Below are 16,734 nucleotides of genomic sequence, written 5' to 3' on the forward strand. Positions count from 1 at the left end.
ATCTGTTTAGTGGGGTGTTGTTCTATAGAGAATGGTGACCTTGTGACATGAAAAATAAAGAGCTGATTTGCAACACGGCTGCAATATACAGTATGTTTTACAATATGAACTAAATGCTTCTCTCATGCTCTTGTGCTCGCTCTCTCTTCTTGTGTCTCTTCAGAAAATTGCAGACCGTTCGAGGGCCTTGCTACCCCCGGCACAGACAGAAATGAAGCAGGTGAGTTTGATGCACAGAGTATCAGTCTGTACTGGCCTTTGTTCCATTGTGAAGGTGACAACGCTCATTAGAGACAAAGATAATAAGCTTGGCTCTCCTTGTTTGATTGCCTTCTCATGAGAGGTTCTTTGAAGCTTTGTCTAGTGTCTCCTCTCTTCTCTTCGCTCTTCTCTCAGTTCTCTCCCCTTCTCTTCTCTTCGCTCTTCTCTCAGTTCTCACTCCCTCTATTCTTTTCCCTTTTCTCTGTTTTCCCTCCCGCTCTTCTCTTCCCTCTTTCTGTTTTCCCTCCCTCTCTTCTCTCCACTCCCAGACAATATATTTGCTATACATCCAAGTCCCTTCAGTACTGCCACTGTTGTTCAACACATTATCTGTATTTTTATGTCAGTTGAAAAGTTCAAAAGGGAGAGACACATTATGGGTTTGAGCTGGGGTATATGTACTTTCTGCAGGACAAAGTTGTACCGACTACATCAACACAGAATCAGATCTTCCCATCCCTTCAGGGGAGGAGGTGGTATGATAAGAGATCTGTGATGGGAGGATCCTGCTTTTTTCACTGAGGAAGAGAGGCAGAAGAGAGAGAAAGATAGAGAGAGATCAGACAAGGAGACAACAGACTGTTTGGTATTGAATATGAGCCACAGACAGTCTAGCCTGGAAGAACTAGATAAAAATAACTGTAGGCTAAAAAACAGACGAGATGAACTCTGATACCGTGTGACGATTCCTTCCACTTTTTTTATGCTTTCATTGGAAACCATCACTTTCAGACTACTGAGATGGAAAAATGATAATCCAATCTATATTCAATCAGACATCACAGAAATAGATGGACTCACTCACATACAGTGGAAAATCATGACAATTAGTATGTCTATATTATGATTTATACATATAGTCATGGGCTATACCATATAAAAGCTGTCTTGAAGTCAGATAACAGGTATCATTTTGATACACCAGAAAGCATTGTGTCTGGAGACCTCTCTCTCTCTCTTCTGTGTAACCCGTCGTTCTTTCCCCAAATCTAAGGAGTATTTTGTCTCCCGTGGAGACATCTAGTACAAATGATTACATGAGATATATATCCTTCTCAGAACACCTTTGGGGACAGGAGAGGAGACAACTAAAACAACAATACACCAAAGTCATTTGTTGTAAGTCAGAGATGAATGAACAGTGAATCATTTTGAAGGTGTCACATTTCTATGAGTTCTAAGAGGGACTGAGCTGATTTTTTTTTGTTACCTCTTCACAATACAATTAAATCATGATTGAATTTATTCATACATCACACCGGCAATAACAACACTGAAAACTGCACTGATCCTTATCAAAAGCACTCAATAAAGTTAATGAGAAACTCAGACATCCTTTATGATGCACTGTGTAGTGTTACTGTGTTGTATGTGACACTGTGTCACTGTACAATGTAACTTGCTGGCATCCAGTTACCTGTAAGTTACTGTAAAAAAAAGTACAGCATATTACTGTAAATTCAGAATAAATGTTTAACAGTACATTACTGTAAAGTACATACAGTACCTCTTTTACAGTAACTTACATGTAACTCTCTGCCAGTAAGTTACCGTAAAAACAACCAGATATTTTTTACAGTAATGTCTCATTTAGCTGCTCATGCTGGTAGCTAGGCTTTCACTGCCTGATCTTCATTTAACCTTTTATACTTCCTCATGGTTTCACTGTAATGTCCTGGAATAATATCAGTACGATCATGTCAAGTAGAGCGTTGCCTGAAAATCAATGCAAATAGCTGTTGATGTTATTGAAACACATTTCACATTATCCCTAACTTTCCCTGAAAGAGTTCTCGTTTGAAATCATACTGAGCTCAAATGACCCGCTGGAGAATACACAAACTCAGGTATCAAGGTTCTCCTTACACACCCCTGAACCCTACAGCACCAGAACACCAGAGGCTTATGTATTAAGGCTTATTTTCTGCTGAATCAATTTCATCAAGGTCTTTTCATTATGCTGGCTCAAGAGGAAAACGTCTCAGACTCCAGATATAAGGACAGGTTACGTAACAGTGATTGTCTTCAGTGAAGAAAGAAACTTCAATGACCGTGAAAGTTATTCCTTTTTTCATAAATGTGAATAAGGAAGATTTCTTCACAAATCACTACATTTCTGCAGTTTTAGGGAAAAGCAGTTGGTCTGTAATTTAGTAAAGCCCGGCCAAGAGACCTATACCTCGGATGTCAGTAACACTACTGTAGCAGATGGTGCATATTCACTGACAACAAAAAGCAAGAACAGCACAGAAGGCAGAGCAGATAGGCTGTGTGGTTCACATTGAGTGGGCAGACCAAAGACACAGGCCCCTGTGTCTAGCCCCTCCCTCCTCCGTACTGAAGAAGCTACCCACAGTAAGAGAGGGACGACAGGATGATTGGATACACTGTGGGCAGGAAAAACAAAAGCCACCTCAGGGTTTTATCAATGTCATAAATATGCAATTAGGGGTCAAAATTAGCAGATCAATGTGAGCCTCTTTCAGTGACCGACTCCCACGTTTCCATTGAGTGTGCTGAAAGGAGAGCGGGCTCAGTAAACTGTCTGCACAGAGAAGAAAAGGGTCCTAGTCCTTTTTGATTGAACTTGGGTAAACAGTGTGAAGAGGGGGTGGCAGCTGTCTAGAGTGATATATTTAAAGTGTGAAACATTCTAGTTGTGTTGAGGTGAAATTGTATTCCGGGAGTACAGGATGTTTTCCCCCCAGTTGCTCTCCGGTTTGCTCAGGTACTGTGAGGTTAGCCCTGTGCTTTGAATCACACTGACTGCCTAGACCTATAGTGCAGTCAGGGAGAAAGAGGTGCAGGACAGAAGCAATATACATTGGTATTCTCAAAACAAATCTAATTGTAATGTTCTCTTGTTACGTGTGTGTGTGTGTGTGTGTGTGTGCGTGTGCGTGTGCGTGTGCACGTGCGCGTGTGCGCGTGTGTGTGAGCACAGAGTCCCCAGACTCCGTTTGCAGAGCTGTGTGAGGAGGAGGGTCCCCTGTTTGGCGGTGCAGCAGGGAGCTCCGAGGGGGATGGACAGGAGAAAGCGTTCCTCTCAGAGATCAGTGAGGAAGACGTGGAGGCCCTTCGCCAGAGAGAAGAGGCCCTGCTGCAGATTGAGGTATTGAGCTCAGACATCCATGTGCTCTACCTTAGTTTACAACACCCTGCCTTAACGTCTCAGCGTTCCTGAGGAGAAACGGGCAAAAACCTTCTACTTTCCAATGGCACTGTTGCTTTCAAATGAATGGTTTGCTATCTAAAGTATCCAGTGTTCAAGGTGAGAGTTGAGGTAATCTATTTGCCAGTAGTAAGGGCAGTAATCCATCTATCCAGCATCAGCTTTGGGCTGGTAGCCGTGTCTTTAGTCGAGTTGTTTTGAAAATTGCAACACTTTCCAGCCAAAGTGCCCAGAGTATCCGTCGATTGCATGGAGAGAGAGAGAAACACTCCGAAATAACTAAGTAAAAAACAAACCAACATTGTGATAAAGCTTGTCGTTTACAAAGTGGCCAGAGAGTGCATTGCCCCGACGCTATTGTCTTCAGAGAGGTCAATAAAAACACTCTACTTTAGTAAATAGACACTCAGCCAATCCCAGACTCCACCTCCCATCTGGGCAACCTATTAGTATTATGTCTCAGTACTGAAGCCGTTTTCACCATCTCTTCTGCATATTAAACGCTACCCAATTACCTAGGCGCCTTTACGGGCTTGTTTGTTCTCTTACCTAAGTGTGGATGGAATCACAATGTTCACCAGACTTCCTTTCACGGCTCGTTTTGAAATACAAAGCATCACATCAGGTAACTCCAGGGTGACGTCCCAAATGGCACCCTATTCCATATTTAATGCACAACAAACCCATAGGACTCTGGTCAAAAGTAGCACACTATATAGGGGATAGGGTAGCATTTGGGATGCAGTACAGGTCTGACTCCACCCAAACAGCTGTTTCCCTCTCTTCCGCCGGTGTCTGAGGCAGATGTGAAACCAGATAGATGTGAACTCTAAACGACAGGATCACTCCGCTGTGGGTGATTTTACATGGGTCTGATTTCAAAGAGGTTTCAGATATTTGTTGTCATCATCAGCATCTCCTGATGTTAGGTTTATCCTATGGGTCCCTCGGCGTATTTGGTGTACTCTTTGGAGAAGAAAAATAAACCCTGTAATTGCTTTAATCAGCTTGATGAAGTGTTGTGATAACATATGGACATCATTCAAGAAAGGAGACCAGAATCTCACACTGCATGCTTTAGAAATGCTTCCAGCTTTGAAGGGAGTTTACAATCCACTGCATGTGTGACAAGACTTGAAGACTAATAACAATATTTTTGGGGGAGTTGTATGTGCGGTATCTGTAGTCAGAGTCAGACCTTTCAGAAGTTTTAACATCAATGTTCAGAATCACCTCATCTAGCCACATCGCATGAGCTTTTGTCGAACAAGAATGGAAAAGTAGCAGCATCAATCTGACCTCATTGAGTGGTACAAAAGCACCAAACTACTGAATGAGCCTCAGACACCACTTACAGCTTAATTTGTGTGGAGCGGTCTGAGATGGAGGTAGTCATGATGATTGGTTGTTCAGAAAGGCACAGAGATGGATGGAGTCATTTGATTGGTAGTTCAGACAGGGTTGTCTGGCCTCTGCTTTAGTCATACCCACACAGATACATGTCAGTAGTGACTTCCCTGGCAGGTGCTGAGGGGCCTGATGGTGTACCTCGGTGAGCCTAATAATATCTGACAATGTGCTTTTCCCTGTCTATAACCCCCACCCCCCATCTCTCCAAAGCCCCCCTCCTCTCTCTCTCCTCTTTCATTCTCTCCTCTTTCATTCTCTACTCTTTCACTCTCCATCCATCTCCCTGAGGACCTTAAGATCAGTTTCTATCTGCTGTTATCCAAGGAAAATGGTATCAGCACTTCCCTCTGAGAAAAGAACGCGTTGATCTGTTGCCTGGGGTAGTTTGCCATCCCTGTGTGTGTGTGTGTGTGTGTGTGTGTGTGTGTGTGTGTGTGTGTGTGTGTGTGTGTGTGTGTGTGTGTGTGTGCGTGTGCGCGCGTGCACTCAGGCAATGCGTTCTCGCTGTGAATGGAAGATAAAGAGTGCAGCAGTTTTCAAACAGGGACCGATGGGGAACATGGGAGGTTACAGTGGTTCTCTCCTACTGACGGTCCGCTACCTACACTAAGGATACTCTGCTGTTCATTTTACACACCAACACTGGGATCAGTCAGGAGGAGTTTGACACCATAGAAAAAGAATAAACATATTGGATGTACCCATGTGTAGCACATGGGGATGTGTGAAACTTACTCCTCAGCCGGAAGTGGCCCCACTTGCGCCATTGAATAGCTAGCTTTTTGCGTGGCGCAAACTGGTAAGACTCTCTAGGATTGCGGTGACGTGTGCTAGCAAGGCAGAGGTCCTGTGTTCGAGCCTCGGTGTGAGCTGAATCAGGAAGAAGTGGTGCCCACTAAGCAAGCAGTGTGACGTCCTTTACAGGTGCAGTCAGATTACTGTGGTCTGAGAGGCTTTAACACTGTTATAGTCATTCTATGTATAACATTCCTCTGGGATGGGTAATTCAATTCAGGCCTATCGTCCTTGACTACCATAATATTTTTGTAAATGCTCAAAGAGAGAGAGACAGAAGATAGACTATAAGGTAGTATCAGGCTTAGGTGGCGGAGGATTATTCTGCCTCTGTACCATCTATACTGTCAGCTCCCAGCTGCCCCTCACACACACCGTGATCGTCGGCACCGAAGATCATTTCATCAAAATGAATTCATAAAACAGCTCAGGGCAAAGCAGAGGACAGCTTTCAAGGGGAATCTGAATACAACACCTGGCCCTGTGAAGAGGTAAAAAAACGGCAAAGCGTGTCTCTCCTACCAATGCATCCACAGGACAGTGAATCTATGCGATCTGTTACATGTAATCTGATTACAAAAAATTGTAATCAGTCACGTTACCAGCAAAAATATTGTAATCAGATTACAGACAGTTTTGAAATACTAGATGATTACATATTGGATTACTTTTAAATTCAGAAAGGATGACATCTTTCTGTTTTCTCAATGACATTCAATTCAGCATTGAAAAAAGGCACAAGTCAAAGTTTGTTCCACATGAGCGAATCAGACCACAAGTAGTCAGACAGCACTATGATGACACACCAAATGTGTCTGATGGATATTTTTGTCTTCTTCTAATGTAACAGAAAATAATCAGATTACATTACTGAGTTTGGATAATCCATAAATTACATTACTGATTACAATTTTGGACGGGTAATCTCACCTTAAAAGGCTATGCATATGAAATGCACATGTCCCTAAAATTGACCGTATTGTGGAGGAATTACATAAACAGGAAAAGTGTGAAGAAATCACAATGACATACTGTATCCTCCTCATCATGGAGACTCACAAACACAATAAATCCTCTGGCTGCCCTTCGGTTCATGTGATGTGCATCTCTTTAGTGTGTGTTCTGGGGTTGTAGGTCTTTGGACCGCTGCAGGAAAGGCAACATTTGATTTTACATTCTAAACCGTTTATTCAGCAAGGGCAAAAAAGAGACATTACACGCTCCAGCCCTTTGAAAGAAAATGTCATAGTTTTTCCCTCTTCTTTTCACCAGTAAGCGTGCACGTAAATCTGCTTAACCGTTTTTCTGCTGTGGCAGTGACACTGTGTCCTGTTGCCCGATGCCTTTGGGCTGGGGTGGGAGATCTGGAGAGAATCTCCTATCAGTGCTTAACACATTTATCAGAAAGAGAGGGAGAGAAAGAGGAGTGGGGGAGGGAAGGAAAGAGGAAAGAGGGACAAAGGGAGGGTGGGGAGAGAGAGAAAGAGAGAGAGAGGTCTGTTGGTTTCACACTTTCACCCTCCCAGCTTTCTAGATGGTTGTAGAATGGATTTACATGATCGTCAGTGTTGTAATGCCTTGTGATAAGGGGTTGGTGATTTCAAGGTACTTTCATGTAATGGTGAAAACAGCTACAGTAAACTGCCTTTGTATCTAGTCTACGGAGATTCCTTTTCAACTATTGATAATGACAGGGAGAAAGGCCGTGATCCATCAATCATCTTTTGTGCGTTTTATTCACATTGACTGCCTGATTGAAAGTCATAGCAGGAAATGGACTGGCGCTGAGCTTTCAAAGAAAGAGAAGTAGCCGCCTTTCAAAATGAGAAAATGAGTGACCGTGCAGCGGGAAGAAGGGAGGAGAAAATGACCAGTGTTGGCAGCAGATGATGAGTAATGTGACTGTGCAGGGTGAATACAACATCATCTCAAGGTTCCAGGATGAGCGCTCTCTCTCTCTCTCTCTCTCTCTCTCTCTCTCTCTCTCTCTCTCTCTCTCTCTCTCTCTCTCTCTCTCTCTCTCTCTCTCTCTCTCTCTCTCTCTCTCTCTCTCCTCCCCTCTGTTCCAGTCTGGTTGACAGGTATGCTCTCGTTCCTCGGCTGGTACACAAAGGACAGGTGGGTGGCTCACCTGTTGGAGGGTAACGGAGCGAGCCCTGAATCTCCCAGACTCCTCCGCAGGAGGCGGTGCCCATGCCAGCCACCCATCAGTGCTTTGAGCCGTGCGGCTGCGTTCGTTGGTCGTGGCTGAGCTGCATACCCAATGAGGTCCTATTTCTGGTGCTGCTATCATTTACCTGGAGGAGGAGGGTATTATTTGCTTCACTAACCCACAGTTGAGTTCCTTCCACTCCGCAGACACCAGAGGTGATCTCTACACCCGGTCAACTCTAACTCTCACAGGAACTTCAATTCCAGCATATTCATGTCCTTCTAGAGTTTTGCTGGTCCTGTTTGAAAACGGAGTCATTGTTTGGGACTGTTGTCTTCTCAATGGCTTCATATGGCCCTCATCTCATCACGACCTGGACTGCCCTCTCAAACCAGCTCAAAAAAGACTCCTAGTGTCCTATGGAAACATTAAAAACATAATGGGCAAACTATTTCCTTTCCATTGTGATCTTGATCCTCAAGGTTTAACATTTGGTGACATATTATATATGAGCCATGACTGGGATGGATCCAACAGGATACATCAGCTTTCTACAGAGGAGAATACAGTCCTATTCTTCCACTTACTCCTTATTTAGTCTGCACTAAAGCACTATCAGCCAATCGACTGGTCTTGTCTTCACCTCTATCAGCCAATCACCATGACTGAAGCCTTTGGAATCAACTCAACCTGCAATCTCTCATGGCAATGCTCATATCAGCCAATCGTCAGATCTAATTTCTGGCGGTGTCATCCCGTCCCAGACTCTTGTTAGACTTCAGGAACATGAGGAATGGAACAGCGGTGGCGACCGGCAGACCTGTCAATCAGCTGCTTGTTTTTGTCTCCTTTATCTCAGCATGCAGTTTAATTGTGTGTCTGGTGTTGTTACGGTGGCCTCTGTGTCAGATGGAACTGATGTCTGCATCTCTGTCTGACATTTATTTCACATGAAACAAATACAGGCCCCTCTGCCTCTTACAAGAGCTCTGTTTGTTGACTGTCTATTGCATCACAGAAACACCATAACAGATGTGGTATTGACATGAAGAGTCAAACAACTGACTCCCGTGACTTAGAAATACTGTCAGTGGTGGAAAAAGGACCCAGTTGTCATATTTGACTAAAAGTAAAGATACCTTAATATAAAACAATACTCAAGTAAAAAAGTCACCCAGGAAAATACTACTTCAGTAAATGTCAAAAATCATTTGGTTTTAAATATATTTAAGTATCAAAAGTAAAAGTATAAATAATTTCAAATTGCACACCAGATGGCACTATTCTTGTTTTTTAAATGTACAGATAGCCAGGGGCACACTCAAACACTCTAGATGAGTGGCCACATAATTTACAAACGAAGCATGTATGTTTAATGAGTCCGCCAGATCAGAGGCAATAGGGATGACCAGGGATGTTCTCTTGATAAGTGTGTGAATTGGACAATTTTCCTGTCCTGCTAAGTATTCAAAATGTTGAGTACTTTTGGGTGTTGAGTATGGAGTAAAAAAATAAAAATAATTAGGAATGTAATGAAGTAAAAGTAAAAGTAGTCACAAATATAAATAGTAAAGTAAAGTACATATACCCACAAACTACTTAAATAGAACTTGCAAGTATTTTTACTTAAGTACTTTACACCACTGCATAATATAGACAAACTGACATGGGATATTTCTTCACCACCATGGTTTATAAAAGAGGAGCTGAATTGTTAGCAAGACTACTATCAGGTTTCAGGTAAGACCCAAATGCAGACTGTGTCGAAGTAACAATGTTTATTACAGGGGCAGGCAAACAACAGGTCAAGACAGGCAGGGGTCGATAATCCAGCGCAGTGGGGCAAAGGTTCAGGACGGCAGGCAGGCTCGGGGTCAGGTCAGGCAGAGGTTGGTAATCCAGAGTAGTGGGACAAAGGTACAGGACGGCAGGCAGGGTCAGGGCGGGCAGAAAAGGTCACAACTGGGGAAACCAGGAACAGAGGGGAAAATGCTGGTAGGTTTGATGAAACAAAACAAACTGGCAACAGACAGACAGAGAACACAGTAAGTACCCAGGGGATAATGGGGAAGATGGTTGACACCTGGAGGGGGTGAAGACAAGCACTAGGACAGGTGAAACAGATCAGGGTGTGACAACTACAAATAGTCTTGGGTAAGAGTAGGATTCCAGTTCTTAATGCCTTAAGACCTTTTCCCAACATTTGTCTTTCAAAGGACTCTGGTTGTCTTTTGAGGTCATTGTGCTTTTGTCTATTGATAATTAATTCAAAGTGTACAGGAAGTGCAGCAGAGCATATGGAACATAGCCTGTCCCCATCCCAGCATGGGTCAACACTCTCTGTGGGACATTATGTATAGTTGGTGGGGTGGGTGTGGGTTTGTGGGTAGACTGAAAACCTCCTGTTTAAAACCTAGTGAACCAGGGCCTGGGAGGCCAATGGTGGAAGAGTGGCCATGAGCTTAATATAACCCTATGAAAAATGGAAAAGAGCCCACATCTGGCCCGAAGCCTTTCCACTCCCACTCTGCCCCCAGGCTGGCAGGGATCTGAACAGAAGACAGCCCGCCACTCACTTTCTCTCTCTTCTACTCAGACTCTCACTCATGACTTTGTTAAAGCGTTCTGTCATTGTAATGAACTGAGTTCAGATTGCCAGCAACCGCTTTGCCAGGTAAAATAAATGTGTTGTTATTCTATTCCTGTGTGATGGAGAGGGTTGCCCAAAGATGAAAACAGCAAGAAAGTCTTTAGCGTCATGAGGTTTTGCCAGAGGCCATTTTGGATCCAACCAGATGGTGTTTGCCAAGAGCCAGGATGACTGCTGCCAGTTTCCACAGCAATATCAGACACCTGTGATGGATGGCCCAGTGGGTGAGGCTATACAAACGCAGCTGTGATTGCATGGTGCTATAATGGAGGAAAGGGGGACCTGTGATAGGGAGATAGACAGAGGTTTTATAAGCCTTCATATTGCTTTGAGCTGATACACAGTGAACAGATTCAAAGCCAGGAAACTGGCGAGGAGGGAAAAAAGTGCAGGTCACCCAGTGTGGTAATTCTTTCTCTCTCTGCAGTGGCCAGACTGCACACTGACTGAAACGAAAACAGAAGTAAACAACACTCTATCAATTACTGTGTCCATACACGTTTATATCGTTTTATATGAAACACAAATTTACATTTAGTTTTTAATGGGCTTAGCGTGGTGGATTTTAAAGGGGCAGTGCAGTCAAAAACTAGATTTAGCTGTGTTTTATAAATATTTCCACACTATGAGGTTGGAGTAATACTGTGAAATTGTGAAAAATGATGGTAATACCCTTTTAGTGAAAGAGCTGTTTGACAAGACAGCTTGAAATTTCAGCTCGTTTTGCATTGGTGGAGTTTTGGCCTGCCAGGCGTTATAAGTTAATAAACAAATAAAAAGAGTGTTTCAAAACTCTGCCAATAACAGCTAGTTTTCAGGGAACATATCCCTCCAATAAGGTCCCTCACTCAGTCCACTCCCAGACAGTCCTAGCAGTCCTAGCAAAAACTTCTCAGAGAGTAGTTTCGATATACATTTTTTTATTGTTTAACCTCTCTTGGGTAGGGGGCAGTATTTGACGTCCGGATGAAAAGCATGCCCAAAGTAAACTGCCTGTTACTCAGGCCCAGAAGCTACGATATGCATATAATTGGCAAATGTGGATAGAAAACACTCTAACGTTTCTAAAACTGTTAAAAATATGTCTATGAGTATGGCATAACCGATATGGCAGGCGAAACCCCGAGGACAAACCATCCAAAATAATAATAATTTCAGCCTACCTTTATTTTCAATGGCTATCACTTTAATTTTAAGGCCAAGTCCTCCCAGATTGCAGTTCCTAGGGCTTCCACTAGATGTCAACAGTCTTTAGAAAGAGTTTCAGGCTGGTTATTGGAAAAATTTGCCAGAAATTGTAGTTTTTCTAGGTTGCTCCCATTTTGGCTGTAGTGTTTCCAAGCGCGTGGAAGAGAGCGCGTTCTTTGGTATTTTTCTCCGGTAAAGACAATAACGATTCTCCGTCTTAAATTGTATCGTTTATTTGTGTATTAGGGTACCTAAGGTTTGATTATAAACAGTGTATGGAAAAGTTTATTAGTAATGTTTGGGATTCATTTTGTATGCATTTTGATGGAGGGAAACTGGGTGGATTATTGACTGAAGCGCGCCAGCTAAACTGAGTTTTTATGGATAGAAAGGACATTTTCGAACAAATGGACCATTTGTGATGTAACTGGGACCTTTTGGAGTGCCAACAGAAGAAGATCATCAAAGGTAAGGTATTTTATATCGCTATTTCTGACTTTCGTGTTGCACCTGCCTGGTTGAAATATGTTTTTCATGTGTTTGTATGCGGGATGCTGTTCTCAGATAATCGCATGGTTTGCTTTCGCCGTAAAGCCTTTTCGAAATCTGACACCGCGGCTGGATTAACACGAAGTTAAGCTTTATTTTTATGTATTACACTTGTGATTTTATGAAAGTTAAATATTTATAATACTGAAGTTTGAATTTCGCGCTCTGCAATTTTACCGGATGTTGGCGCTACCGTCCCACCTGCCCATAAGAATAATGTTTTGACTTACATATCCCTGTCTATTTTGGGGAATCCATGGAGACTATGGAAGAAGAAATCCCGGTAATGTGGATAGCCAATGACCTCGAGAGTAGAATGTATTTATTTAACCCTTCGTTGTCTGTGTCCTTTACAGAGGGACATGTTGGATGTCAGCCAAATCATGCGAGATCTGGCCAGTATGGTGTACGAGCAGGGAGATGCCATAGGTGAGACATCACGTGTGTGTGTGTGTGTGTGTGTGTGTTTGTGTGTACGCGTGTGTGTTTTTATGATTGCCTGAGCTCCTGTGTGCGGTCATCCTTGTCTGAATATTACTCTGTCTGTCTGCCTTTTCATCTCTGTGTCTTTGTAATCCCTTTGATATTTTGACCAACTTTACAGCATTTCTTTCGTCATGAGTTAGCAGACATTATTAATCACCTCAGGAGTCCTATCAATCAAACAAACCTTTGCACCTTAACACGTGATAAATGGTTGCTTGACAGGTGGGTTACAATAACAACAATGGTTAGAGGACAGGACAGCATGTCCCAGTCTTCTGTTATTGATAAACAAGTCCTGCAACCCCAGCGCTGATCTAGACTGGCAGAGAGAGGGAAAGTGTGGTTCAACGCACAGACAGAGAGATACAACAACACCACCATCACCCTGCAGAGAGATACAACAACACCACCACCCTGCAGGAGATACAACAACACCACCATCACCCTGCAGAGAGATACAACAACACCACCACCCTGCAGGAGATACAACAACACCACCATCACCCTGCAGAGAGATACAACAACACCATCACCCTGCAGGAGATACAACACCACCACCATCACCCTGCAGAGAGATACAACACCACCACCATCACCCTGCAGGAGATACAACACCACCACCATCACCCTGCAGAGAGATACAACAACACCACCATCACCCTGCAGAGAGATACAACAACACCATCACCCTGCAGGAGATACAACACCACCACCATCACCCTGCAGAGAGATACAACACCACCACCATCACCCTGCAGAGAGATACAACAACACCACCATCACCCTGCAGAGAGATACAACAACACCACCATCAACCTGCAGAGAGATACAACACCACCACCATCACCCTGCAGAGAGATACAACAACACCGCCATCACCCTGCAGAGAGATACAACACCACCACCATCACCCTGCAGAGAGATACAACAACACCACCATCAACCTGCAGAGAGATACAACAACACCACCACCCTGCAGAGAGATACAACAACACCACCATCACCCTGCAGAGAGATACAACAACACCACCATCACCCTGCAGAGAGATACAAAAACACCACCATCACCCTGCAGAGAGATACAACAACACCACCATCACCCTGCAGAGAGATACAACACCACCACCATTACCCTGCAGAGAGATACAACAACACCACCATCACCCTGCAGAGAGATACAACAACACCATCACCCTGCAGGAGATACAACACCACCACCACCACCCTGCAGAGAGATACAACAACACCACCATCACCCTGCAGAGAGATACAACAACACCACCATCACCCTGCAGAGAGATACAACAACACCATCACCCTGCAGAGAGATACAACAACACCGCCATCACCCTGCAGAGAGATACAACAACACCACCATCACCCTGCAGAGAGATACAACAACACCACCATCAACCTGCAGAGAGATACAACAACACCACCACCACCCTGCAGAGAGATACAACAACACCACCATCACCCTGCAGAGAGATACAACACCACCACCATCACCCTGCAGAGAGATACAACAACACCACCATCAACCTGCAGAGAGATACAACAACACCACCACCCTGCAGAGAGATACTACAACACCACCATCACCCTGTAGAGAGATACTACACCACCACCATCACCCTGCAGAGAGATACAACAACACCACCATCACCCTGCAGAGAGATACAACAACACCACCATCACCCTGCAGAGAGATACAACAACACCACCATCACCCTACAGAGAGATACAACAACACCACCATCACCCTGCAGAGAGATACAACAACACCACCATCACCCTGCAGAGAGATACAACAACATCACCATCACCCTGCAGAGAGATACAACAACACCACCATCACCCTGCAGAGAGATACAACAACACCACCACCACCCTGCAGAGAGATACAACAACACCACCACCCTGCAGAGAGATACTACAACACCACCATCACCCTGTAGAGAGATACTACAACACCACCATCACCCTGCAGAGAGATACAACAACACCACCATCACCCTGCAGAGAGATACAACAACACCACCACCACCCTGCAGAGAGATACAAAAACACCACCATCACCCTGCAGAGAGATACAAAAACACCACCATCACCCTGCAGAGAGATACAAAAACACCACCATCACCCTGCAGGAGATACAACACCACCACCATCACCCTGCAGAGAGATACAACAACACCACCACCACCCTACAGAGAGATACAACAACACCACCATCACCCTGCAGAGAGATGAACTGGAGACAGGGGGGATGATATGGAACACTAGTCACTGAAAGAGAAAAACATGAGGAAGGAGGACAGGAGAGTGGATATGTACAGATACTGCAGCAGACTGGATGGAAGAGAGAGAAAGAGGAACAAGGGAAGCATAAACGAAGCAGCATGACTGATCATACTTGTGCATATCAGTGTGTGTGCCAAACCAAATTCTGCTGTATATGTGTCTCTGGTATGTGTGTGTACCTTTGTGTGTCCGAGGTTGAGATCTCATAAAGGAAGGAAAAGGATTCTTCTTCTATTCTAATTGGTCCACTGTGTTGGAGAGTGGCCCTGAGTCTGGCTGTTTTAATCCATCTAGAGGACAATGACCTTTTCTTTTGATCTATTTTCAAATGTTCTAACTTTTTAACTGCATTGTTGGTTAAGGGCTCATAAGTAAGCATTTCACGGTAAAGTCTCCAGTTGTTGTATTCAGCGCATGTGACAAATACAATTTGATTTGATTTGAATTATACTTTAGACTCATGCCAAGTTTCCAACTCTCACAGACCCAATGCTACAAGAGAGCAGGCAACAGTCAACGAGAGAGAAACAAAGAGGAACTGGAGAGCAATACATAATTTCTCCCAGATTCTATCCATAATTAGGGTACTTAACATTTAGAGTGAATAATGTTCAGCCTTATGGAAGGGAATATTTAAACAAATGGCACTTTTGTTTCCTAGATAAGTTCTGGATGGCGCTGACTATGTGTGTTAGGACAGAAATACGACTTGTTTGTTGTTTGGCCTTTAGAGAAAGGGTTTTTTGAGGTGAACACGCAGGAGGAAATCTCTCCTTTCAACTTCAGTGTCCCTCCTCATTTCTCTCACATGCAGAGCACAGGGAAAATAAGGGGAAATAAATAGTGGCGAGTTCTAAGAAGTTAAATGTCAATTGTTGATGAAATTGGGTACACTAGTAAAATGCCATTAGAATCTCATTAGATTTATGTCTTTTCAATTTCTGTAGTCGTCCTTCATGTGAGGACGTAGGGAGGATATATTTTAGTATGACTATGAGGGTATACATCATGGATATATTTAGACTGTGGATACATTGTGGATACATTGAGACTGTGGATACATTAAGACTGTGGATAAATTGTGACTGGGGATACATTGAGACTGTGGATACGTTGAGACTGTGGATACATTGAGACTGTGGATACATTGAGACTGTGGATACATTGAGACTGTGGATACATTGAGACTGTGGATACAGAGGGAAGTGGAACATTGGTGTGGTGGGAAAGTGCTAAAGTGTGTAAGGATGAACATGATGGCTTTAAGAGATGGTGGAGGTGGTAACTGTGAGAGGGTGTTCAGCTCACCAGTGTACAGAGTCAAGGTGCTCTGTCCAAGTACCTGAGAGCTGTACTACTCTACTGCTGTAGTCTTTTCCACATCCATTATGGACCACAGACATAATGTTTTTCTCTCCCAGCCAACCTTGAAATAGAATCAGGTAAATTGCATGTTTTGCTTTTCTATAGCTGCGGTGCACATGGTGAGCTTTTTATTTTTATGTGTATAATAAAAGCTGGGTCTGAATAAGCTGATGGGGTTTTAGGGGGGCAAGGGGGCTGAGGCATGTGGAGGTGTCCAGAGGAGCAGCGGGGGAGCGGTAGAGGGGTAAATTGAGAAATCAACAAACCCAGGAAGTTTGGATTAGTGCTTTTTAGAGGGCGTAGAGTTGAAAGTAGCTTCTCTGTGACAAAGCCTCTGCTTCCATGTGGTGACACACTCGACAAAGCCACAGGTCACGCTGTGCCAGAACTGATGCAATCAAC

At 43.8% G+C, this 16,734-nt stretch overlaps 1 protein-coding gene across 8 annotated transcripts in view; it reads left to right on the forward strand.

The window, feature by feature from the left end:
- Positions 1–16,734, forward strand: part of LOC129857337 (t-SNARE domain-containing protein 1-like) — a 179,998-nt gene that overhangs the window by 95,226 nt on the left and 68,038 nt on the right. For all 8 annotated transcript variants that reach the window (XR_008759896.1, XM_055925481.1, XM_055925483.1 and 5 more), the window contains 3 exons: positions 164–220; positions 3,206–3,373; positions 12,534–12,606. Coding sequence is in view for 7 of the 8 variants with exons in the window: in XM_055925481.1 (XP_055781456.1) it covers positions 164–220; positions 3,206–3,373; positions 12,534–12,606 (298 nt within the window). In the remaining variant the exon portion in view is untranslated. The remainder of the gene's footprint in view (positions 1–163; positions 221–3,205; positions 3,374–12,533; positions 12,607–16,734) is intronic.

Source organism: Salvelinus fontinalis, chromosome 6, assembly GCF_029448725.1.
Source record: "Salvelinus fontinalis isolate EN_2023a chromosome 6, ASM2944872v1, whole genome shotgun sequence".
In the NCBI taxonomy this organism is placed as follows: domain Eukaryota; kingdom Metazoa; phylum Chordata; class Actinopteri; order Salmoniformes; family Salmonidae; genus Salvelinus; species Salvelinus fontinalis.